The 26,232-nt window shown below is 43.7% G+C and overlaps 1 protein-coding gene across 2 annotated transcripts; it reads right to left on the reverse strand.

The window, feature by feature from the left end:
- Positions 1–409: 409 nt before the first annotated feature.
- On the reverse strand, positions 410–25,646 carry LOC120017716 (atlastin-2-like). 2 transcript variants are annotated; one of them, XM_038960662.1, is made up of 13 exons: positions 25,525–25,646; positions 19,857–20,230; positions 13,798–13,938; positions 13,510–13,614; positions 13,292–13,342; positions 13,132–13,188; positions 12,916–13,008; positions 6,233–6,371; positions 5,634–5,761; positions 5,454–5,510; positions 5,276–5,347; positions 2,989–3,420; positions 410–1,703 (listed from the first exon to the last, which is right to left on the reverse strand). In XM_038960662.1, the coding sequence occupies exons 1-13, from the start codon at positions 25,595–25,597 to the stop codon at positions 1,584–1,586; spliced, it is 1,842 nt and encodes a 613-aa protein (XP_038816590.1). In that variant the 5' UTR covers positions 25,598–25,646; the 3' UTR covers positions 410–1,583. The 2 variants fall into 2 exon arrangements, with proteins under 2 accessions (XP_038816590.1, XP_038816589.1); XM_038960661.1 differs by having other exon boundaries at positions 13,798–13,941.
- Positions 25,647–26,232: the final 586 nt, after the last annotated feature.

Raw genomic sequence — 26,232 nt, forward strand, 5'->3', positions numbered from 1 at the left:
GAGGATGTGTGACAATCCTACCGACATCCCTTTTCAGGGTCTTGGGATAACGCTCTCTGGCTACTCTTACTGCAGACACACACCCGTTTCATACAAGATCGTGGTAGTTAAAGAACCATGCACTGAAACGGACACCGGCAATTAATGTATTGGGGGAGGGGTCTTCATCTCCACAGACAAACCCTAACTGATTTATGATGCCGTGTGTCCAGTAAGCTGGGAAGACAAGAAAAACAGTTATGGTGGTTATCATTACAACAAATCTGACTTTGATATCGTGTGACTTAAGTTATCAAATTGAATGCAAGCTCATTATTTCCTCACACTTTGTATTGACATCTATATTGTTGAATACTGCGGGAGCAAGCCCTGATGATTTTGCCCTCGTTCCAATAAACAAAGGAGTCTGAACAGTAGATTATCGATTTTAATCAATAAGGTCAATGTACTTGTTTATTGAAAAATAAATTACAGGAAGTGATTTAAAGACAATCTCGACCCACTCATCAAATTCCAGAAAGCTTTGTCCGAATCTGTGGTGGAATCTAAATGCTCTAGCCTAGAGTTTGTTTATGTACCGGTATAGATCACAGAAAAAGATGCAACTGTAAGACCAATCACAAAACATTCCTTAAAACCACACTAGGCCAATCAACAACAAACACCCCGCCAACACTATAGAATATATACAAAGTGTAAAATGTGTCATACATCATTCCCTATTTGTAAAACATTTCTATAAAATGAGCCGTAACAACTGCCGCGTTCCTAGGCGAGACAGTTGTGGATGGAATTGGTACAAAAGCGTTGACCTAACTGATATCATTAGTGCTGTATTGACAAGAAAAACAACTCTAGATGTGCAATACCATTGATCACTCCCACTGTCCTGTGGGTTTTCAAGAAAGGCAAATTAATGAAACTGTCTGAATTACATTCCCCTGCTAAGCACAATAGATTGAGCTCTAGGGCCTATTATAGTGCTATGCTGTGTTTGTCTAATACCATGCAGTAGATAACACTGGTAGGTAGACACTAAAGCAAGATTAAACATCAGTATCTTAAAACAACTGAAGAGGCTCAAAGGATTTCAAAATCCACCCCAGTTAACCAAACAGTATCAGGAGAGAGGGTAGGAACACTGGCTTGGATATAGTATGCATGACTATGCAGACAGTTCATCTTGCATCCAATGGCACACCATCAAAGAGCTGTGACTCCCTGAATTAACCTTGAAACCCAAGCAAGTGCAATCTGCTTAATATGACAACACTAAAACCGGGTCAGCAAACCTAACAACTCTTCATAATTTAAAATCCTGGGGGGGGGGGGGGTCAAATTGTGGTAAAGGTGAGAGCAGACCGGCAACTACTTCTTAACTCGCTAATTGTCCACCTTCCAACAGGGGGGATCCAATAGTAGAGTTGCCAGCAGTAAGACAGGCCACTACAGCAGACAGGGAGGCTGGCTGGGCCTGTGCAGGGTAAACTTTGGTTTGCACAGTGCCACAGTCCTATGATTTAGCACACTGAGTGAAGGGGTGGGGTGAGTGGATGGTAGAGTAGTAGCAGGAGGAGCAGGGGTCAGTGTGACTTTAACTTTGCGTGCTGTGTGGCCTGTTCCGTCAGACTGGCTCTGATGGAGTTAACCACAGTCTGTCTAACGTTATCCTCCATATATTGCTCACTCAGAGGCTTCAACACCTGGAGAGGAGGGAAGAGGAGAGCACAAAGGGACATGACATGAGACTAAATCAAATCAATAGAAATGAAAACATGAGGACAAATGGAGGGAGAAGAGATTCTGTCCAACATGCAGACTGAAAACATGCATGATTATTTAAAACGAATAGAAACATCAAAAACTAAACTCCAATCATGGCAATTGAACAAATGGCTAAAACAAAAAAAATCTATGAAAATTGTAGATGATTTAAGACTAGTCAGTAGGCCAATTCCAGTGGGCCTGCTGTGATTACAATCAGAAGAGTAGGGAGAGTGCCAACCTGCATTCTACATGTAACAGAGAACTACACAGACACAACCTCCCTGTAATTAAGACCGGCCACATCCTCCCTGTACTGACAAACAGACCCCATAGGCCACAAGGAATGACAAGAGCAGAATGGCAATTGAACAAATGGATAAAATAAAATAAAATAAAATAGTTGAGATTATTTAAGACTAGTCAGTGGGCCTGCTGTGATTACAATCAGAAGATTAGGTAGTGCCAACCTGCATATTCTACATTTAGAATGAACTAGGCAGACAACCACCCTGTAATTAAGACCAGCCCCATATGTCACAAGGAATGACAAGAGTGGAATGCAGATGCATTTGGAAATAAAGAGCCAAGCAGCTAGCCAGAAAAGTTATTGAGTCTTGTCATTGTTGTTTGAGGGGAGTCTCTTTCTCTGCGTTGCTGCTGATGGTAGGAAAGAGTGCCACGTGATTCGACTCCTGGCCAACAAAGAGTTTGGAAAGCACCTGGAGACATGGGAGGTGAGGAATTAGCAGAGAAGAGCAGCAAAAGCAGGGAAACAACCAAACAAAGACAGAAAAGTGCACTGAACCAGGAACAGGCAGGAAGAGAAACCTCCACCTCACCTTTCTGGCAGTCATCTGAGGCGGAGAGGAGAGCAAGATCAGATTAAAAGAAGAAAAAGAGATCACCAGCTGATTGGGCAGGCTGAAGGCTGATTGGATGGTAAAGGAAAGGCTGGTAGCTCATTGGATAGGGCTGGTGAAGGATAATGCGATTGAGTTCAGGGCTGATGGGGAACTAGAGGGCCACTAGAAATCTGGACTCTGAGGGGAAGGAATCAACATCACAGACGACAGTGGAGAACATGAGGAATTCTCAGCTTCACATGGCTTTGAGTCACACGTGCTAAATAAACATATACTTCCTGTATCCATACTTCTATCCTTAATAGAAAAATCTATGAAAACACAAAACACCTTTATCCACAGACATATCAGCACCCACCTGTTCCCAGAGTGTCTCTGCCAACAGGTCTATGATGGTGCCCACATCTCTGAACTCCCCTGAGTATTTGACGTAGGCCCACATGCAGAGAGTCATGAGAGCCACGCCCATGACCAGGTTGGCCAGCACGGCAATAGTGTTCATTCCAATGAAGCCGGTCAGCCCTGAGACGATGTAGGTGGTGAACATGACAACGAAGAGCGTGGCGGGCGTGCGTGCAGCGTAGAAGATGTTCTTGCCCTCGTTGTGCTTGTGGAAGTTGGAGTAGGCCTCATCCAGCTCACCCTCCAGCTGCTCCTGGTATTTCTTGCAGAAGTCCTCCCCTCCCATCTTCTTCACAGAGCGGAACTGACGCACCGAGCACTCCTTGAACTCCTCGTGGCAGCGTTCCAAGTCTGCAGGGGCGATGTAGGGCTTGTCCCCTCCACACACCTAGCAGGGAAACACCACATTTCAGAAACCAAACAGATTACTACACCGACTAACAAAGACTAGTGGCAAAAATATTACCTCTACGAATGACCTCATTGGTTACATTTGTATAATGACATTTTTTATTTTATTAGGATCCCCAATAGCAACAGCTAGTCTTACTGGGGTCCGACACATAACAAAAAATACATTAGACAAGACTTTACAGTTCACATACATTTAAAAACATTAACATGTGGTGTGCGTGTGTACCACAACAATAGTAAATCAATCTGCTTGGAATGTGTGTAGATACAGTGCATTTGGAAAGTATTCAGACCCATTCACTTTTCCCAAATATTGTTACATTCCACCCGTATGCTAAAATGTATTAAGTTGTTCCCCCCCAGTCTACAAACAATACCCCATAATGACAAAGCAAAAAACAGGTTGAGACATTTTTGAAAATGTATTAAAAATAAAACTAATCACAGTTACAGTATACAGACCCTTTACTAAGTACTTTGTTGAAGCACCTTTGGAAGCGACTACAGCCGAGTCTGGGTATGAGGCTACAAGCTTGGCACACCTGTATTTGGGAAGTTTCTCCCATTCTTATCTGCAGATCCTCACAAGATCTGTCAGGTTGGATGGGGAGCGTCACTGCACAGCTATTTTCAGGTCTCTCCAGAGATGTTCGACCGGGTTCAAGTCCGGGCTCTGGCTGGGCCACTCAAGGACATTCAGAGACTTGTCCTGAAGCCACTCCTGCGTTGTCTTGGCTGTGTGCTTAGGGTCATTGTCCTGTTGGAAGGTGAACCTTTGCCCCAGTCTGAGGTCCTGAGCACTTTGGAGCAGGTTTTCATCAAGGATCTCTCTGTACTTTGCTTCGTTCATCTTTCCCTCGATCCTGACTAGTCTCCCAGTCCCTGAAAACATCCCCCACAGCATTATGCAGCCACCACCGTAGGGATGGTGCCAGGTTTCCTCCAAACGTGACGCTTGGAATTCAGGCCAAAGAGTTAAATCTTGGTTTAAATCAGACCAGAGAATCTTGTTTCTCATGGCCTGAGAGTCTTTAGGTGCCTTTTGGTAAACTCAGAGGTCTGTCATGTGTATTTTACTGAAGAGTGGCTTCCGTCTGGCCACTACCATAAAGGCCTGATTAGAGTGCTACAGAGATGGTTGATCTTCTGGAAGGTTCTCCCATCTCCAGAGGAACTCTGGAGCTCTGTCACAGTGACCATCGGGTTCTTGGTCACCTCCCTGACCAAGGTCCTTATCCTCCGATTGCTCACTGACCGGGTGGCCAGCTCTATGAAGAGTCTTGGTGGTTCCAAACTTCTTCCATTTAAGAATGGAGACGGCCACTGTTCTTGGGGACCTTAAATTCTGCAGAAATTTGTTGGTACCTCTCTCCAGATCTGTGCCTCGATACAATCCCGTCCCGGAGCTCCACGGACAATTTCTTCGACCTCATTGCTTGGTTTTTGCTCTGACATGCACTGTCAACTGTGGGACTTTATGTGCCTTTCCAAATCATGTCCAATAAATGGAATTTACCACAGGTGGACTCCAATCAAGTTGTAGAAACATCTCAAGGATGATCAATGGAAACAGGATGCACCTGAGCTCAATTTCGAGGGTCTGAATACTTATGTAAGGTATCAGTTTTTGTATTTTAATTCATTTGCAAAAAAAATCTAAAAACCTGTTTTCCATTTGTCATTATGGGGTATTTTGTGTAGATGAGGAAATGTTTTTATTTAATCCATTTGAGAATAAGGCTGTAACGTAGCAAAATGGAAGGGGTCTGAATACTTTCCGAATGCACTGTACATTGTTCGTGTAACAAGCCAGGGGTGAACAAACCTACCATTTCCATGCTTTTGCTGTAAGTGTCTTTTGCTCCAGCAACTGCTGTAAGGTTGTTGGCTTCAGCCGTTGCCTAGGTAACAGAGCACAGTCAAATGCAAAGAGGGTTTGAGCAAGATAAGAGAAAACCCCCACAAGCTTGCTCAAAACGTATCAATGTGGATCAAACCAGTACAGACCTGTAACATTGACTTAGGATGAGGAAGCTCCTCCCCTTGATAGATCTTTATATAGGCCTGGGAAGAAGACGTGGAGAAAATGTGTTTTCTATAACTTCAGTTGTGATGAGATTAGGAAGTTTCAGAACATTTTCAGGCATTTAAAGTAGTTTATAGGCCATGGGAGAACATGGTGCTCACCTTAAAGTACTCCACTAGATCTCTGCAGGTCACTTTAGCCCCTCCAATCTCCTTCTCCACCAGGTTCTCAGGAGCCAGCAGTAAGGGCACCAGATTGCCCAGCGCCTCCTTAAAGTCACCATCAATGTCTACACAAAGAACACAGCCAGAAGCATAGTAAAGCCCAAGAACGTCTCCTCCAGGGGTTAACTATTTTCTTAAACTGCCTCTCCACCTCAGTATTAAGAAAAGGGTTTGGGAGTCACTGAGGATGGGATAACGTTGGGTGGAAGGGGTTAGTGAAGTATTGGAGGAGGGGGGTGGAAGGGGTCAGTTGAGTATGGAGGGGGTTAGTTGAGTATGGAGGAGGGGGTGGAAGGAGGTTAGTAGTGTATGGAGCGGGTTGGTGGAGGGGTGGAAGGGGTTAGTAGAGTATGGAGGGGGTTAGTGGAGTATGGAGGGGGGATGGAAGGGGTTAGTGGAGTATGGAGGAGGAGTGGAAGGGGGTTAGTGGGGGATGGAGGGGGTTTAGTTGAGTATGGAGGGGGGTGGAAGGGGGTTAGTATATAGTATGGAGGGTGAGGGTGGAAGGGATTATTCTCTGCAGTGGGAGGTCTCACCTTTTAATCTGCCGTCAAACATGGGGTTGGTGGCCACTTTGAGGCCGGGATGGGGCAAGAGGAAGCAACCGATGTTGGAGAAGCAGGAGTGGATGTGTTTCCTCACGGTCTGCAGTTCCTCATGCTGGTTCTGTTTCACCTGTAGAAAACACACACAGCTGTTACATAATATCCAAGACACTGGTCTGTTGTCTTAGGCACAAGTTTAAAGGACAATTCCGCCACTTTATAATCAGTTATGCTGTTTGTATATATGCACTACTGTAAGATTTAAACACAATTTGATGTTATCAGTCATACTGCACAATCCTCGTTTCGGTCATTTTTTTATTGTTTCTGCATTGTCCTCTTCTACTACAATTCCCAGGGTGCATTTCATCTCCATGATGCAATGCTCCGCCTAGTTAACCTGCAGTTAGTTGAGCTGTCTAGCAAGCCAAGACAAAGCTTATGTCATAAGTCATGAGTGCATTCCACATTACTTTGGGTTGTAATCATATTATAATGCTTGCATGAATATTATTAAAAGTATGTTAACACCCCTTCAAATTCATGGATTTGGCTATTTGAGCTACACCTGTTGTTGACAGGTGTATACAAGCGACTACACAGCCATGCAATCTCCATAGACAAACATTGGCAGTAGAATGGCCTTAATGAAGAGCTCAGCACCGTCATAGGACGCCACCTTTCCAACAAGTCAGTTCGTAAAAATTTCTGCCCTGCTAGAGCTGCCCAGGTCAAGTCTAAGTGCTGTTATTTTGAAGTGGAAACTTCTAGGAGCAACATCAGCTCAGCTGTGAAGTAGTATGCCACACAAGCTGACAGAACAGGACCGCTGAGTGCTGAAGTGCGTACAAATCATCCGTCCTCGGTTGCAACCCTCACTTCCGAGTTCCAAACTGCCTCTGGAAGCAACGTCAGCACAAGAACTGTTCGTCTGGAGCTTCATGAACATGGGTTTCCATGGCCGAGCACACAAGCCTAAGATCACCAAGAGCAATGCCAAGCATCAGCTGGAGTGGTGTAAGCTCGCCGCCATTGGACTCTGGAGCAGTGGAAATGCATTCTCTGGAGTGATGAATCATGCGTCATTCACCATCTGGCAGTCGGACGGACTAATCTGGGTTTGGCGGATGCCAGACAAACACTACCTGCCCCAATGCAGAAATGGTTTGTCGAGATCGGTGTGGAAAAACTTGACTGACCTGCACAGAGCCCTGACCTCAACTCCATCGAACATGTTTGGGATTAATTGGAACGCCGACTGCAAGCCAGGCCTAATGGTCCAAAATCAGTGCCCGACCTCACTAATACTCGTGGCTGAATGGAAAGCAAGTCCTCACAGCAATGTTCCAACATCTAGCGGAACACCTTCCTAGAAGAGTGGAGGCTGTTATAGCAGCAGGGGGGGGACCAACTCTATATTAATGCCCATGATTAAAATGGCACCGAAAGAAATGGCAGCAGTTAAACGGGCGACCAACAAATTGTGCTATTATGTAGTTTTTTTCACGTTATTTGTAACTTATTTTGTACATAATGTTTCTGCCACCGTATCTTACGGCAAAAAAGAGCTTCTGGATATCAGGACAGCGATCACTCACCTCGGATTAGACAAAGATTTTTTCTACAAGGACGACGTACAAGACATTATCCAAACTCCCCACAGGGCCGACATCCCCGTTATTTGCAAGAGGAAGCGACGCAGGTACAGAAGACAAAGAGCCGGATGCCTGGTCAGGACCCGGAGAAGACGACTGGGAAAGCTGCCGTTAACGTAAATACTACTCGCCAACGTGCAATAATTGGACGAGGTACGATCACAAATATCCTACCAACGGGACATCAAAAACCGTAATATCCTATGTTTCACGGAATCGTGGCTGAATGACGACATGGATATTCAGCTAGCAGGATATACGCTGCACCGGCAAGATAGAACAGCACACTCCGGTAAGACGAGGGGGGCGGTCTGTGCATATTTGTAAACAACAGCTGGTGCAAGAAATCTAAGGAAGTATCTAGATTTTGCTCGGCTGAAGTAGAGTATATTGTGATAAATTGCAGACCACACTACTTGCCTAGAGAGTTTTCAGCTATACTTTTCATGGCTGTTTATTTACCACCACAGGCTGGCACTAAGACCGCACTCAGTCAGCTGTATAAGGAAATAAGCAAACAGGAAACCACTCACCCAGAGGCGGTGCTCCTAGGGGCCGGAGACTTTAATGCAGGGAAACTTAGATCAGTTCTACCAAATTTCTATCAACATGTTAAACGTGCAACCAGAGGGGGAAAAAAAATTCTAGATCACCTGTACTCCACACACAGAGACGCGTACAAAGCTCTCCCCCGCCCTCCATTTGGTAATTCCGACCACAACTCTATCCTCCTGATTCCTGCTTACAAGCAAAAATTGAAGCAGGAAGCACCAGTGACCCGGTCTATAAAAAAGTGGTCAAATGAAGCAGATGCTAAACTATAGGACTGTTTTGCTATCACAGACTGGAACATGTTACGAGATTCTTCTGATGGCATTGAGGTGTACACCACATCAGTCACTGGCTTTATCAATAAGTGCGTCGAGGACGTCGTCCCCAAAGGGACTGTACATACATACCCCAACCAGAAGCCATGGATTACAGGCAACATCCGCACTGAGCTAAAAGGTAGAGCTGCCGCTTTCAATGTGCGGGACTCTAGCCCGGAAGCTTACAATAAATCCTGCTATGCCCTGCGACGAACCATCAAACAGGCAAAACGTCAATACAGGGCTAAGATTGAATCATACTACACTGGCTCCGACGCTCATCTTATGTAGCAGGGCTTGCAAACTATTACAGACTACAAAGGGAAGCACAGCCGCGAGCTGCCCAGTGACACGAGCCTACCAGACGAGCTAAATCACTTCTATGCTCGCTTCGAGGCAAGCAACACTGAGGCATGCATGAGAGCATCAGCTTTTCCGGACGACTGTGTGATCCCGCTCTCCGTAGTCGACGTGAGTAAGACCTTTAAACAGGTCAACATACACAAGGTTGTGGGGCCAGACGGATTACCAGGACGTGTGCTCTGGGCATGTGCTGACCAACTGGCAGGTGTCTTCACTGACATTTTCAACATGTCCCTGATTGAGTCTGTAATACCAACATGTTTCAAGCATACCACCATAGTCCCTGTGCCCAAGAACACAAAGGCAACCTGCCTAAATGACTACAGACCCGTAGCACTCACGTCCGTAGCCATGAAGTGCTTTGAAAGGTTGGTAATGGCTCACATCAACACCATTATCCCAGAAACCCTAGACCCACTCCAATTTGCATACCGCCCAAACAGATCCACAGATGATGCAATCTCTATTGCACTCCACACTGCCCTTTCCCACCTGGACAAAAGGAACACTTCTGTGAGAATGCTATTCATTGACTACAGCTCAGCGTTTAACACCACAGTACCCCCAAAGCGCATCACTAAGTTAAGGATCCTGGGACTAAACACCTCCCTCTGCAACTGGATCCTCGACTTCCTGACGGGCCACCCCCAGGTGGTGAGGGTAGGTAGCAACACATCTGCCACGCTGATCCTCAACACTGGAGCTCCACAGGGGTGCGTGCTCAGTCCCCTCCCCCCTGTTCACCCACGACTGCATGGCCAGGCACGACTCCAACACCCTCATTAAGTTTGCAGACGACACAACAGTGGTAGACCTGATCACCGACAACGACGAGATAGCCTATTGGGAGGAGGTCAGAGACCTGGCCGTATGGTGCCAGAATAACCTATCCCTCAACGTGACTAAGGAGATGATTGCTGACTACAGGAAAAGGAGGACCGAGCACGCCCCCATTCTCATAGACGGGGCTGTAGTGGAGCAGGTTGAGAGCTTCAAGTTCCTCGGTATCATCAACAAACTAGAATGGTCCAAACACACCAAGACAGTCGAATAGGGCATGACAAAGCCTATTCCCGCTCAGGAAACTAAAAAGATTTGGCATGGGTCCTGAGATCCTCAAAAGGTTCGACAGCTGTAACATCGAGAGCATCCTGACTGGTTGCATCACTGCCTGGTACGGCAATTGCTCAGCCTCTGACCGCAAGGCACTACAGAGGGTAGTGCGTATGGCCCAGTACATCACTGGTGCTAAGCTGTCTGCCATCCAGGACCTCTACACCAGGCGGTGTCAGACGAATGCCCTAAAAAATGTCAAAGACCCCAGCCATAGACTGTTCCCTCTACAACCGCATGGCAAGTGGTACCGGAGTGCCAAGTCTAGGACAAAAAGGCTTCTCAACAGTTTTTACCCCCAAGCCATAAGACTCCTGAACAGGTAATCAAATGGCTACCCGGACTATTTGCATTGTGCCTCCCCCCAACCCCTCTTTTTACACTGCTGCTACTCTCTGTTCATATATGCATAGTCACTTTAACCATATCTACATACTACCTCAGCCTGACTAACTTGTGCCTGTATGTAGCCTCGATACTTTTATAGCCTTGTTACTGTATATAGCATGTCTTCTCACTGTTGTTTTATTTCTTTACTTACCCATTGTTCACATAACACCTTTTTTGCACTATTGGTTAGAGCCTGTAAGTAAGCATTTCACTGTAAGGTTGTATTCTGTTGTATTCGGCGTGGGTCCTGAGATCCTCAAAAGGTTAGACAGCTGCAACATCGAGAGCATCCTGACTGTTCTATTCTGTTGTATTCGGCGCACGTGACAAACAAACTTTGATTTGATTTTGGAATGAGATGTTCGACGAGCAGGTATCCACATACTCTTGGCCATGTAGTGTATGTTCATGTCATTGGTGACAATCAACTGCATTACAACAACAAAAATGAAATTAAGTTCATGTGTCTGCTGCTGGTTAGCTAGCATGCTATTAGAGCCAAGTTTAATCTTAGCGACTCTTAAATCAGTCCAAAAAACATAAGATTTACAGGCAAATCACTAAGGAATCCTAGTCTCATGATTGAAGCCTGCTTTACATTAGCAATGCTAGCTAACCAAGTAGCTAACCCTGCAGCATCTGAAATAAAATGTTTAAAAAAATAACAGCCAAATACAGCCTTAGCAACTATCCAACACTACTGTAGGCCTACTGGAACTAATAAAACATTTGAGGTTTACAAGTAATTCACCACGAAAACATAGGCTATTTGGAAAGGGCGCAATGGCGGCAACTTCAGATGGTGGAAGTGGTTTTGCCAAATGGAATCATGGGAGTTGGAGCCTTGAACAAAAAAATAATTTTGAGCAACCATTTAAAATATTTCATGTAATTAGATAAAGACAACCAGACCAACATATATCAGGGAGTCCCAATATGATCAGAAAACTACAGACAGGTTATATAGATTGCTGAAAATGACCGTCCATAATCAGGGATCCTACTTGAAAACTTCAGAGAAGCAAATGCGTTTGATGGACCCTTCTTGTCTTCTTCTAATGCCTCAAAGTAAATTCACCCATTTTGATTGTTATATTGCTTTGTACATCTGAGCGATGTTCTATCAATTCCCTGGGTCATTTAATGTGTATCGGAGTTATTCGGCCGGTATGACGTAGCATTGTGATAAAGCTGCTCTCACTACACTGGAAGTTGAAAGGAATACGACTTTTAGATCACAAAAACGTCAATCATCATATGTGAGATTTCAATACTGGCCGATGTCATAACACGGGAGGTTGTCTTCTCTCGAATTAGCCACTGATCATATTTTTGCGATATTCCTACCACAAGAAATGTGTAATTTAACAGAGGACACATGTATCCTATTTGTCTGCCTCTTCAGTCCAGGGTGCATTGCATGGTGCTGTTGCAAATGGCAGACTCCACTCTGTAAGGCAGAAAGCATTGATCTGCAGGTTGAACATGGTGAGATTGGAGACTCCTAAACTGATAGCTGTAAAATCACCTAAACAAACGGCACTAACTAGCTACTTCACATGCGGATATTAGCTTGTGTGTAGCTACGTTTGCTAGCTAGCTAGCCCATAGAGAGCATTGCGGGTTTTGTAGTCGACTTGAGCTGCAACAGATTTCCACAACGATTTTCATGTTGCCACCAACCTTGTTAAAACGACAAAATGAAACATTTGTTCACCCCCAAAAATTGTTCTCACATGTTAGTGTTATGTAACACTGTAAATTATACGAATCAGTGGTTTTGTCCTTTAAAAGGGAATATAATCCAAAAGTAACCGTAATCAGATTTGTTAAATCCAAAAGTTACATTTCTGATTACAATTTGACAGTAACTAATGTATCACATTTAGAAAGTAGCCTTACAGATTGTCCACTAAAAGTGATACTGCACGCCACAGGAGGTTGGTGGCACCTTAATTGGGGAGGACGGGCTCTTGGTAACAGTTGGAGAGGAATAGGTGGAATGGTATCAAATACGCCAAACAAATGGTTTGATTCCATTCTATTCGCTCCGTTACAGCCATTATTATGAGCCGCCTTCCCCTCAGCAGCCTCCACTAATGCGAGCGTCCTTCCGTTCACAGAGACACTGAACAAAATTCATATTACAATTCTGCTGAGATAATTTAGTTCAAAACTGTAGTGGAAATTCCTCTCCGAAAAAGCCACACTGGACTAGATACTAATGTGGAGGAGCCCGATCTAAATGATCCATCATGGTCCCCATTCTCTTCTCCAGACCTACCTGCAGTCTCTTTTCTAGAAAGCGTTTACCTCCCTCCAGTCCATAGTTGTGCTCATATGGATAGCTCCAGTCTCTGATGAGGAACATGAGAGACTGGAACACAACACAGACAGGGTTACTGAGAGAATGTGCTCAGGGAGGACAAATGTGCACATCCAAACTTTGCATGTTGAATATATTGAAGAAACAATATCCATTTTCAGGACAGTAACACACCTGGAAGGGTTTTAGATAGATTTCCTCCAAAGCAAGCCGGCCGTATTCTGTGAAGAGCTAAACAGATGGAGAAAAGACGATGTTAGCCTTAATATTGTTTTCAAACACACCAACAAATGTCTAACGTATTCATTAAGATGGGGAGGAATGGTGTGTATACCTGGAGATGCTGAAGATCATCCTCCTGAATATTCTGGGACAAGTTATACACCTGAAAAGAATTAGACCATGAAATATCCTTTGTACGTAGGCCAGTTCTTGACATCAACCAGCCCTTTCCATCCACAACACACCATTAACTCAACTGGCACAATGTGTGCACCTTTATGGGTATGTAATCAAACAGTGAGAACTCAGTCAGGTCCATCATAGACTCACCTGTACAGAGCTGGTCATGGTGCTCAAGGCAAAAACCGTTGCACAGTCCTTTATGGTAGACTGGCTGTCGAAGGCTCCTTGTGTATCCACTAGCAGAACAGCAACCTGTCAAGGGTTAGGATATTACAGGTCACCTTTAGGTCATTAACATGATGGAAATCCACTTGAAGACAGTACAGCCAGTATGAGCGGCATGGATGGACATAAGATCATACACAAAACATGACTGTGCCACTGTGGCGTTCCTCTCAATGTTAATAACAGTGTGTGTCACAGAGTAGGGCTCACCTTGCTCCCATCCGGCTTGTTGACCACAAACACCTGACTCCAGACCTGGATCCCTGTGGTCTCCCTCTCACAGCCTCCTCTCCAGCTGAACCCTGTCAGCGGCTCATCATCAACCCCAACCCACGAGTCTGACTGCTCCTCCTGCTGTGACAGGAGAGGGGGGTACCAAGACAGAGCGGTCAGTATAGGAAACAAGTTATTGATTCCTGTAGGCAAGTGTATGTTTCATATGGGCAATGTGGAAAAAGCCCAAATGTAATCAAAGGAAGAAATAGGCATACTGCTATTTCTTACATGCATTTGCAACTTACTACCACTGGAGGTCACTGTGGTATCACATTCAAACCACTGGTATCCTGAGATCAGGGTCATTTTACACAGCCTATGCCAAACGCAACATCATGTCAGACTCAGTTCAGTGTAGGCAGTAAAAAGGACAAAGAAACTTAAGTCTGAAAAACACCGTTAATAGGATATGAGCTGCTGTTGTGAAAACAAGTACGTTAGAAGTGTGCGCGCGTTACTCTACTACTTCATTACGGGGCTGGTCTTAATTACAGGGAGAGCGTGGCCTACGGGGCTGGTCTTAATTACAGGGAGAGCGTGGCCTACGGGGCTGGTCTTAATTACTTCCTTATTCATGAACTGAGAATAAATGCAAGGTTGCTGAAGGAGTAAGCCAATGAGATTAGACTCCCAAAGTAACTAATTAAACAAAATGGTATGCTATATTTCATGCCTAAAAGGTATTACTTAACAAGTGAACCTGGCTCTGTCTACTGGCAGCATTTCCGAAGCAGAAGGTGAAGAGTAGTTTAACCTAACCATGCCTGGTGGTGATAGATATCACACAGCTATTAAAATACACATCCTGCAGCAGTGTTAATACAGGGATAATACTCAAGTGCTATTAAACAAGGATTCCACGGCGCTATTAAACAATTAATTTTATATTTAACTAGGCAAGCCAGTTAAGAACAAATTCTTATTTACAATGACGGCCTAAGAACAGTGGGTTAACTGCCTTGTTCAGGGGCAGAATGACAGATTTTTACCATGTCAGCTCGGGGATTTGATCTAGCAACCTTTCGGGTACTGGCCCAACGCTCTAACCACTAGGTTACCAAGGATACTACGGCGATATTAAACAAGGATACAACAGCGCTATTAAACAAGGCAGACTTCAGATAACAAGCTTTAGTTCGGTCTCCTCCCTCTGAGGACATTAAACAAACAAACAAACAGTCCAGTCCAGTCCAGTCCAGTCAGTCAGTCAGTCAGTCAGTCAGTCAGTCAGTCAGTCAGTCAATCAATGTCTGCCACACACACACACAGAAGAGCAGACTTCTCTATCCAGCAGGAAATGTGACTGGAATGGAGTGTTCAAATTCTAGGCCGTAAAAGAGTGATCATAGATGTACAGTGCAGACACCAGGAAGAAAATTAGGTTGGCCAGACCAAGACCCCAAAATAGCACCTGCCTGGGACGTGATTAAAGATATCTAAAGGGTATAACCCGCTGGAGACTAATATGGGGGGGGATACTCAATCTCTGCAGTTCCTTCTGTTTTTTCGGGACTGGAGTTGTTGCTGTGAAAAAAACGTAGGCAACACAATTGGAGCAATCGTGAATAGCTGACCCTAGATGCGATGGAGTGCATTGTTGTCTCAGAACAACACTAGCAATCACTGCTCCTCTGACCCCACTGTGACCTCAAGTTTTTACTTCTCCTATGCATCTGTCCTCAGATCATTCAGTGTGCCAATTTTTTTTTACACCTTTAACTAGGCAAGTCAGTTAAGAACACATTCTTATTTTCAATGACGGCCTAGGAACGGTGGGTTAACTGCCTTGTTCAGGGGCAGAACGACAGATTTTTACCTTGTCAGCTCGGGGATTCAATCTTGCAACCTTACAGTTAACTAGTCCAACGCTCTAACCACCTGCCTCTCATTGCACTCCACGAGGAGACTGCCTGTTACGCAAATGCAGTAAGAAGCCAAGGTAAGTTGCTAGCTAGCATTAAACTTACATTATAAAAAACAATCAATCAATCATAATCACTAGTTAACTACACGGTTGATGATATTACTAGTTTATCTAGCGTGTCCTGCGTTGCATATAATCGATGCGGTGCGCATTCGCGAAAAAGGACTGTCGTTGCTCCAACGTGTACCTAACCATAAACATCAATGCCTTTCTTAAAATCAATATACAGAAGTATATATTTTTAAACCTGCATATTTAGTTAATATTGCCTGCTAACATTCATTTATTTTAACTAGGGAAATTGTGTCACTTCTCTTGCGTTCATTGCACGCAGAGTCAGGGTATATGCAACAGTTTTGGCCGCCTGGCTCGTTGCGAACTAATGTCATAATTACATAAAATTCTGGCAAATAACATTGAAGGTTGTACAATGTAACAGCAATATTTAGACTTAGGGATGCCATCCGTTAGATAAAATACGGAACGGTTCCGTATTTCACTGACATAAACGTTTTGTTTTCGAAATTATAGTTTCCGGATTCGACCATATTAATGACCAAAGGCTCGTATTTCTGTGAGTTATGTTATAATTAAGTCTATGATTTGATATTTGATAGAGCAGTCTGACTGAGCGATGGTAGGCAGCAGCAGGCTCGTAAGCATTCATTCAAACAGCACTTTAGTGCGTTTTGCCAGCAGTTCTTCGCTGTGCTTCAAGCATTGAGCCGTTTATGACTTCAAGCCTATCAACTCCCGTGATTAGGCTGGTGTAACCGATGTGAAATGGCTAGCTAGTTAGCAGGGTGCGCGCTAATAGCGTTTCAAACATCACTCGTTCTGAGACTTTGAGTAGTTGTTCCCCTTGCTCTGTAAGGGCCTCGGATTTTGTGGAGCGATGGGTAACGATGCTTCGAGGGTGGCTGTGTCGATGTGTTCCTGGTTCGAGCCCAGGTAGGGGCGAGGAGAGGGACGGAAGCTATACTGTTACACTGGCAATACTAAAGTGCCTATAAGAACATGCAATAGTCAAAGGTATATGAAATACAAATGGTAGAGAGAGAAATTCTATTGATGTATTATATTAAGTTAAAATAAGCGTTCATTCAGTAGTTGTAGTAATTGTCATTATTACAAATAAAAAAATATATATATATTTTCAAAATCGGCATCGGCTTTTTTTGGTCCTCCAATAATCGGTGTCGAAAAATCATAATCGGTCGACCTCTACTTATCACTTATTAACCATCATTTATTTCACAACTTTAATAAAATATTTCAGGTGTGTGTATTACATGTTTTATTTGATGACTTTATTACTTAATTCCAAGTCATCATCTCAGCTCTATAGTGCTGCTGCCTATTTTGTCTAACAAAAATCACTATTTTGTAGTTCTTCAAAGAATACCAACTATAAAATCACTTCGATCATGCATTCTCAGGTAGAGATACCAAGTAAAAGACCGAACAAGGATATGTGCAATGGATTATGGTCATTGTAGTTAATTACCACGTTTTGTGTGCTAAACTATGTAGAATATTGGCCTGTTGGAAACTACAACTCCTTACTACATCGCACAGTTCAGGCTGGATCAGATTTATCTTTAGAGAAACTGTGTGATGTGCGCATTGAGCTCACAGGAAAACACAATGGAATTCAAATAATTGAACAGACATTGGTCAATTGGTTGCTTAAAAAAAAAAACAGAAGTTTCAGTTCATTGCTCAGCACTAGTGACAGACCTTGAGAGGAACAACAGACCCAGGCAGGCAGGGAAACTAGCAGCAGACTACACAGTGAGAATGAGTTTGAGGCAGCTATAACTATATAAGATAAAGCTTTCCCAAGCTTCCAGACCTATAATAATGCTTTGTGGTCTGTAAAGTGATACTGGCCCTGCAATCGCTGGCTGCTACTTGGCTGTCCTGATGGAGGGCATGACTGACTGGCCTCTTCCTCACTCTCTCACTCAGTTTCAAGTCATCAGTAGAAATATTGATTATGCATCCATGTTTATTCAGTGCCGAGAAAACACCAGACATTTCCAAATCTAGGTCTATAGCTACATAAATATTTCTCAAAGTAAAAACAAAAAAACAATCTTGCTCTTTCGACACATGGTTCTAGCCAAATCCTTGACAGTGGACACATTAACATAACCCCTGGAAGCTGATTAGAAAGTTGCACTGGAATGCAGTGATGCGGCCTTGGTAATGTATGCCCTTCCCTTGGGAAGCTCTTGTCCCAGAAACTGGCAGAGAAATTCATATTTCAGCAAAAGGAATGCTAATGAGACAAATTGCTTTTGAACTACAGTATGTGAAATGACCTGAAGACAACGCTAATTATCTAGCAGTCTAAGAATGGAAAATGCATTTGGCTAAAAATAAAATGTCCTGAAGGAATTTCACACTACTAAATTAATCCCAAAGGAAAGAACTACTACTAACATCCATTTAGAGCCATTAGCAGACTTCCCGTTTCGAGACGTTTTATCAACCCCTAGATGGAGGACATTATGTAAAATCAGCCAGGTAACGCAATCAGGTCAGTAGGTGGCTAATTAATCTGGGAAAAAAATACTAATACGGGGTTTATTCAGGATCTCCAAACTGCTTTACAAATGTTGGTATTAAACCGACAATCCAGATTTACCCTGAAAAGGTTAGCAGCGTTACTCAACACCTTATAATTAACCCTACACCCAGGGGTGTGTTAATAACATGATAATAGATTGTTGATGCTGCCAGAAAGTGCTTTTAACCACACAGTTTTTCCAGCTAACAGACAGTTCAATTGGTTCTTCCTTTTAGCGCAGCAAAACCTTCATTCAACCTGATCTGCCCAATGAATGATTCAGAGAAGTATCAGTATTTTGTAGTGAATTGTCTGTACTGTAGGTTCAGTGCCTCCAGAAAGGATTACAATTGATTAAATTCTTTATTTTTTAAATGATCTACACAAAATATTCTGTCAAAGTAAAGTAAAATGTCATACACTTATGAAAAATAAAACATATCTTGATTAGATAAGCATTCAACCCCGAGTCAATACATGTTAATCACCTTTGGCAGCGATTACAGCTGGGAGTCTCTGGGTTGTTAATCATGGTTGTTGGTTGGTTGTTAATCATTGTTAGACAGCAATTTTCAAGTCTTGCCATAGATCATCAGTCTAAACTGTAACTAGGCCACTCTGGAACATTCAATGTCATCTTGGTATGCAACAACAGTGTAGATTTGTCCTTGCGTTTTAGGTTATTGCCCTGCTGAAAGGTGAATTTGTCTCCCATTGTATGTAGGAAAGTAGACAACCAGGTTTTCCTCTACAATTGCCTGTAGTTTATTATTTTTTATTTTTATTTTTAAAAAAACTCCCTAGTCCTTGCCGATGACAAGCATACCCATAACATGATGCAGCCACCACCATTCTTGAAAATATGAACAGTGGTACTCAGTGATGTCTTGGATTTGCCCCATCACAGGTATTAAACTCTGTAGCGGTTTTAAAGTCACCATTGGCCTCACAGTGAAATCCCTGAGCTTTCTTCCTTTCCGGCAACTGAGTTAGAAACAATGCCTGTATCTTTGTAATGACTGGGTGTATTGATACACCATCTAAAGTGTAATTAATAACTTCACCATGCTCAAAGGGCTTTTTTTAACCCATCTACCAATAGGTGCCCTTCTTTGCAAGGCATTGGAAAACCTCCCTGGTCTTTGTGCTTGAATCCGTTTTTGAAATTCACTGCTCGATTGAGGGACCTTAGAGATAATTGTGTGTGTGGGGTACAGAGTCATTCAAAAATCAGGTTAAACACTATTATTGCATGCAACTTATTTAGCACATTGTTTACTCCTGAACTTATTTAGGCTGGCCATAACAAAGGGGTTGAATACTTATTGACTGAAGACAATACAGCTTCATTTTTTTTTTACACATTTGTAAAATGTTTTTTTCTTCTATTTAACACATTTTAAATTCAGGCTGTAACAACAAAATGTTGAAAAAGTCAAGCGGTTTGAATACTTTCTGAAGGCACTGTATATGTGAGTGTGCACCTGTTCTCACCTGGTTGAGCATGTATCGGAGCATGAAATCCAGCAGGAAGGACTTGCCCTTACGGAAGGCCCCAGCCACTGACACCACCACCACATTAAGGTCTCTGACATCCTCCTGCAGTAAGAGCTTCTCTAGAGCCGCCGTGTCCAGCTCAAATTTGTGGTCGTCTTCGTGAGCCAGGACAATCTGGATGGGCCGAGCCTTCTCCTCCACCACCTCTTCTACAGGCTGCTCCTTGACAGGACTCTGATCGGCAGCAGTCAGCTCTGGGGCCTGTTCCCACTCCTTGTCTGTCTCGCTATCCGCCTCTGCCCGATGTGCCATCCTGGGAGGAGGCTTCCGATCTGGCAGGGACAGAGGAACATCTTCCACACCACCCGCACCTGGGAGAGAGAATAGGACACACGGTGCCATGCCGTTAAGAGCAGGGAGAGAGTGCACATGGTGCAATTCAAACTTTACATATCACAAGGACAATACAGAGAAGTGTAGTCAGGGTCCTCTTCAAAAAATGTAGCCAATATTCTCATCATCAACTTCCATCAGGCATTGTACATATTATAGGCCATTCCATGACAGTTCCTGGCCATGGTTTTTGTTGCCTGCTGCAGAGGTTGACAAGGGAACAGGACTCCAGTGGGTCTTGCAAGTCCTTCAGGATTCCAGCAGGAATAGGTGTGAAGTTCTTAGTCAAGTTTGGGACAGGAGAGGAATAGAATGTATTGTGTGGAGCATTTAATAATATATATATATATATATATATATATATATTAAAAAGAGCCAACTATACACTGAGTGTACAAAACATTAGGAACACCTGCTCTTTCCATGACAGACTGACTAGGTGAATCCAGCTACAACCAGGCTTGCCCTGAGAACAATATTGGTTTCTGCTAACGCTATGCGGCCACAGAGCCGGGACAGACAGGCCAGTAGTTAATGGAGGAAGTTATTTCTGATTTCTGAGCATTAAAAATGAACATGGGACGGGAGTGATTTTTATCAGGATGGGACCGGAAAGTTCCGGGGTTATATAACTGTACGTGAAAAAAATGGTACAGGACAGTTACGAATTTTCACTCCTGTGTCAACCTCTAGCATGACACCAGTACATTGCCACAGGCCTGCAGTGCACACACTTGGGTATTAGGAAACATATCTGAGAAAGGGGGACAAAAGCCAGTGGTATTATGAGATAAAGTACTAGGCCTACAAATGGGTCATGTGGGTCAATGTCTATAGCATCTACACTGTGCAGTAGCCTATTTTCTATGTCCAAGCCTGTAAGTATTTCACTGTTAGTCCACACCTGTTGTTTACCAAGCATGTGACAAATACAATGATTTATTGGGCTATGACATCAAGGAGCTCAACATCAAAATAAGCAAAAGTGAAAGCATTTCAAAAAGCTTTGTTTGGCCTTTTAATCTTTCCATGACAGGATGTCTAAAGGTAGGTGTTCCCCTCCAGGTGTGGGAAATGTCCTCTACATCAGAGATGTCCCTCCCCATCACACTAGACACACCCTGGGAACTGGTATGACAAGTATTTGGGACTGCTAGTGCTCATGCAAACAAGCATCTTACAACTGCTACCAACCAAAAACAGTTGTGTCAAGGAGACCCTTGGAGAGGTATGGTTCACAATACCAAGCAAGATTCCAAGGAAAAACCTTTTCTCCCCATAATGACATTTTCCTCCTGAGCTGACAGTCCTACAAGACATGTGACTTTAACATATCAAAGAACAAACACTTCGTACCAAAATTCAAGAGTGAGGATTTGGTCTAAGGCAGGTTTGAGGGCTTGCCGCAAGGCTGTTCTCTGCCGATGGCAAACAGCAGTGGGCTGACTGGGCTCTATGGCTGATGCCAGGAGAGGGGTTGCCGAACAGAAGGTATGAGAGAACAGGACAGCATTCTCCGGAGCAGAGCTTACACTGGAGAGGCATCCTGCTGATTCTGGTATAATGACTGTCTGGTCTGCCAACAGACATAATTCACTGTGGGTTTGAGACTGCTAGATAAACACTACCAAAAAATAAGTTTAAAAAGTAAACAAAATCACAACAAGACAGGTCTGGAATTTATTCTACAGCTAGACGGACATCCATGTCACAGACATCAATGCTAGAGTTCCTTTTTAGCCGCAGTGACACTAAAGCTGAATTTAAATACCCCCAGCTCCTGACACCTCAGAATCTCCCCCACATGGGCAGACGTGAAGTTTACACCAGTCCAAATAATGATTAGCTGCAACACGTGCATATTAGCATGATCGCAGGTCAGGACAGGAAATGGAAGAGTCCCTGTGTTCATCGGGTAAAAAGGTAATCTACTGTAACTCGTGGCCAGACTGCTCCCAACTTTACTCACATATAGACAACTGTACTAAACGTCAAACATCAGTCCGGTGTAAAATGGACCATAACCCACACATAGGCCCCTCTATACAAGTGTCCAGCAAAGCAGGGAATACGAAGCAGTAGTCAGCAAAATTAAGTGGCAGTGCTGCCATAGGAGAGACCGAGACACTATTCTGCAGGGACTGGGCTGCGAAGTCCAATCCCCTCATCTTTGGAGAAAACAGAGACAGATCTAAAATTGGCAGGCTTATTTATCATTCCTTATCTTGCCACAGTTCTCTCCTGTTGCATCTGAAACAGCCCTGATCCGGGTCTCTGGCAGGCCGTGTATGGAGCCAGTCTAGATCTACATCTGAAACAGCTCACTTTACTCTGTCCCTCCTCTCCTTCGTCGTGACACTGCGGACTGGTGCCAACTCCAAGAGACGACTCCCTCTCTGGACCGGAGTCAAGCAGGGCAAATGTTAAACTGCAACAAGGGATCTGCACACCATGGACAAAGTGCAGCACCACTGAGTGTTAACTATTGCCACACAAACAAACCCAGCTGTATTTTGCACTGATACAAGAGTCATGTCACAAGGCTAAAGGATTTGAAAGACCCCCATTACTAAAGTGATGTCAAAAATAACACCTTCCATTTTCCTGTTGACTGATTTCTGTATACATTAACACGCCAAAAACAACATTGTTACACAAATAACTGTACCAGATTGCAACTGTTGTTCAGTAAGAGAGATGTTAGCTAGGGGTGTTGGGTAGAGGTGCAAGGGAATTTCCCCATGTGAAACCAAGACTAGGCCAGCTGAGGAAATGGAAGGCTACACATAGCTAGCCTATATCACATTACAATAGAGTTGATGATGGCTGTTGCACCTGACCTGACAGAGGGAGAGAAAAAGCATCTGGTGTTGTTCGTTCCTTGCATGAGTCTGATGCAAGGATACAGAATGGGCATGCAAAACCACAGGAGCAAAGCGTTTTTTCTCTCGATATATTAAGCCTACTTTGGTCGCCAGATAACATTAGGCCTAGTTGTCTAACTGGGTTTGGAGGGTTTCAGTTAATCTGCAAGAAGACAAAAACGCTATTCCAAGAGTGGAATATTGGTTTCAAGGAAAAGACAGAAAGTTGTAGTTCCTAGCTAACGTTAAAATAATAAGGAGTTCCTGGTTGTCTAAATCCAAAAATGAGAGTTCAAACATGCACCGCCGCTAAGTCTGCTAAATCCTTCTCCTTCCTGTCTCCTGATTCTGCCTCGACCAGACTCTCCTCCCTTTCCGCATCCTATGACTCCTCCTGTCCCCTTTCCTCCTGGCCGGCTTGGCCCTGCCCTTCTGCGCCATGGCTGAGTGACTAAACTTCCAGAGGACCCATCATCCTTTCACGCCCTCCTCTCTACCTTCTCTTCTCCTAAAGCCAATTCTATCAATAAATGTCAAGCTTCTTCCTCTAACCCTAGGAAACGGTTTCCACCCTCTCCTCCGTCCTTAATCCTCCCCTGCGGACAACTTTGTAAACCACTTTGAAAAGAAGGTTGGCGACATCCGCTCCTCAATCACTCAGTCTATTGAGGCACCTGTCCCAATCACACAGAACTACCCTACACCTTGACCTCTTCCCCAAATGTTCAATTCGACCTTTGCTTTAAAAAGCAACTCAAACAAAGCATGTAAGAATAAACTAAAGCTATTGAATTCTACAGTGCCAATATACTGTGTTATTTAAGCAATAAGGTACGAGGGGGTCTGGTATATGGCCAATATACCACGGCTAAGGGTTGTTCTTAGGCACAACGCAAACTGTGCCAATATATCCTCAAAGCACCAGCTTCCAGGGCATTATCACTTTTATACAACTGGGTCACCAACATATTTAAATAATGATTTACATATTTTAATTGAAAACGTTATTTACGACTAGTTCGCGTCCATAGATGCAGAACAAAAAGACTGAACGACTGGATCGCGTATATGGCAACCGTACCGATAGAACGAACGACCAGCCGGCTTGGGTAGCAACCCCAGATTTGTATCGGGACTATATTGTAACGACCCTGGGTTTATAAGCGCAGAAATCGACTCTGCAGCTGGAGCATGCTTTTGCTGCACAGTCGATAGCGCGCCGGACCTCGGGCTAGAAGGTCGAGGGTTCGAGACCTGCTCCATGCTGTTTCATTACATTGGTGTCAGAAGTGATCGGACCTTGCATCCACGACAGTGCGTGTGCTTGACCGGTGAGCGCGTTCCTGTAAGACGTAGAGTCACAAGCTAGCGCGAGGACGCGCTCTTTAGGATGAAATAGTATGAATACCATACTGACTGGCAACGTTCTTATCCCTTGCTTGCTAGCTAGCCAACTATGGCTAACGTACAGTCACGTCAAACTGTGCCAGAATAACATTGAAGTAGCCGCTGTTTTCTAGTGACATTTATTTGCATACATCCATAACAATGAGCTAATGATGCGCGATTTCACCTGGCATAGAAAATGTGCTCTCTCGTCAGGACACTTGTTCAGAGGAGCTAGCCAAACAACACAGAGAACACAATCAATTCAAACTGAAGCTGGAAAGACTTCAAACTAGCTGCACTTCGGTTCGTTTTACCTGTTGTTTTCTATTGATAGTTATTTGTATATGTCCATAAAAAATATGCTGATTCATGATTTCGACTAGCTGAGAAAAGCTGCTGACCTGTCTCTCATCCCAACTCGTTCATTACTATGGGACAGCTGGAACTCCAATTTGAATATTGAAACAATGTTGCAAATGTTGGAGACCGAAAGCAATCTGTTGAAAACCAAATGTTAGTCTAAAAGAAATGCGAGATAATGTCAAGATGGTTTTTATAGTAGAGATCAAGTTTATAAATTGCCTGGCTGGGTTTATGAGACAGTGGATTGCTTAGTCAGATGGAACAGAGTATAGGCATTTTAATGTCATAGATTTAGCCGATGGTAACTTGTGGAAGAGATACCGGCTGGAATGCGGTTTTAACCAATCAGCATTCAGAATTGAACGGACCATGGGATAGACGCAACTCAACAGCCGGCAACACTCGCGATCCGAAAATGACAGACCCGGCCAGGTGAGAATAAAGGCTGGCGGGCGCGAATTAGCCAGCTAAATTAACTACACAAAAACGTTAAATCCTTCACTGGCTGGGTCCCTGTAAAAGTAAAAACATACGTTACTATCTTGGCTACTGGAGGTTACGGCACTCAGTAGAAACAACGCCGAACGAGGTACATGTCAGAGTCAGTCTCAATATTACTATCCAGCTCCACATATTCTCCTTAAATTAAAAATTACCTTCGTCAAAGACGTGTCTTTTGCGGTTTTGTTCGAAATGATTCCGTTTCCTCAGCCCGCTAACCTCCGCCATCTTGTCCTGTTTAAAATAATCCCACGTAGTTGCGTCAAAGAACACTTCTTCTTCTTCTTTGGGATTGTGTTGTTGGATCACATCCAATACATCGCCACCTGCTGTACTGACTGGAGTGTTTGGACGTTCACGGCCTGCCTACATTACATTTTTGTGATAAGGTACTATAAAATTGGGGAAAAGGAAAAATTTGCCCTATCTAAGAATATTTAAAAAATATATAAAAAAACACCACCCCATTCCACTATTTACCCTTTAAAATCCTACTCAAGAGGCCTAAATAACTCTTATTTTTCTTCTTCTATGGTATATTGTCGATCACACAATTTAATGTGCCTCCCGCCACCTACTAGGCTGGATGGAAACAGGATTCCCAGCAAAACTGAACAAACTACCCAAAAAATTACCAAAGAAATACATAAATAATTCTAACAACTTTTCCAGTAAAAAATACAACCGATCTGATTCCTACACAGGCACAAGGGGAACCTGGGAGGGTGGGTCTTCCGGTGCCAATACCCCTTGCAAGTCTTCAGATGTAAAATCCTTAAGTCCACAAAAACTTTTCTGCCGCAGCCACAATAATGTCCAGTTTCTTAGACTTCTTTGAGACTTGTGCTGTACAGTTTATCACT

Source organism: Salvelinus namaycush, chromosome 22, assembly GCF_016432855.1.
Source record: "Salvelinus namaycush isolate Seneca chromosome 22, SaNama_1.0, whole genome shotgun sequence".
NCBI classification, from domain to species: Eukaryota; Metazoa; Chordata; class Actinopteri; order Salmoniformes; family Salmonidae; genus Salvelinus; species Salvelinus namaycush.

Bases quoted from the DNA above. Each gene is read 5' to 3' on its own strand.
- LOC120017716 (XM_038960661.1), bottom strand. From the start codon at position 25,597: ATGGCGGAGGTTAGCGGGCTGAGGAAACGGAATCATTTCGAACAAAAC. The intron at 20,231-25,524 runs GTAATTTTTAAT...TCTCTCTCCCAG, and splicing joins AAGACACGTCTTTGACGAAG to GTGCGGGTGGTGTGGAAGAT. The intron at 5,762-6,232 runs GTGAGACCTCCC...TTCTTTGTGTAG, and splicing joins GTTTGACGGCAGATTAAAAG to ACATTGATGGTGACTTTAAG.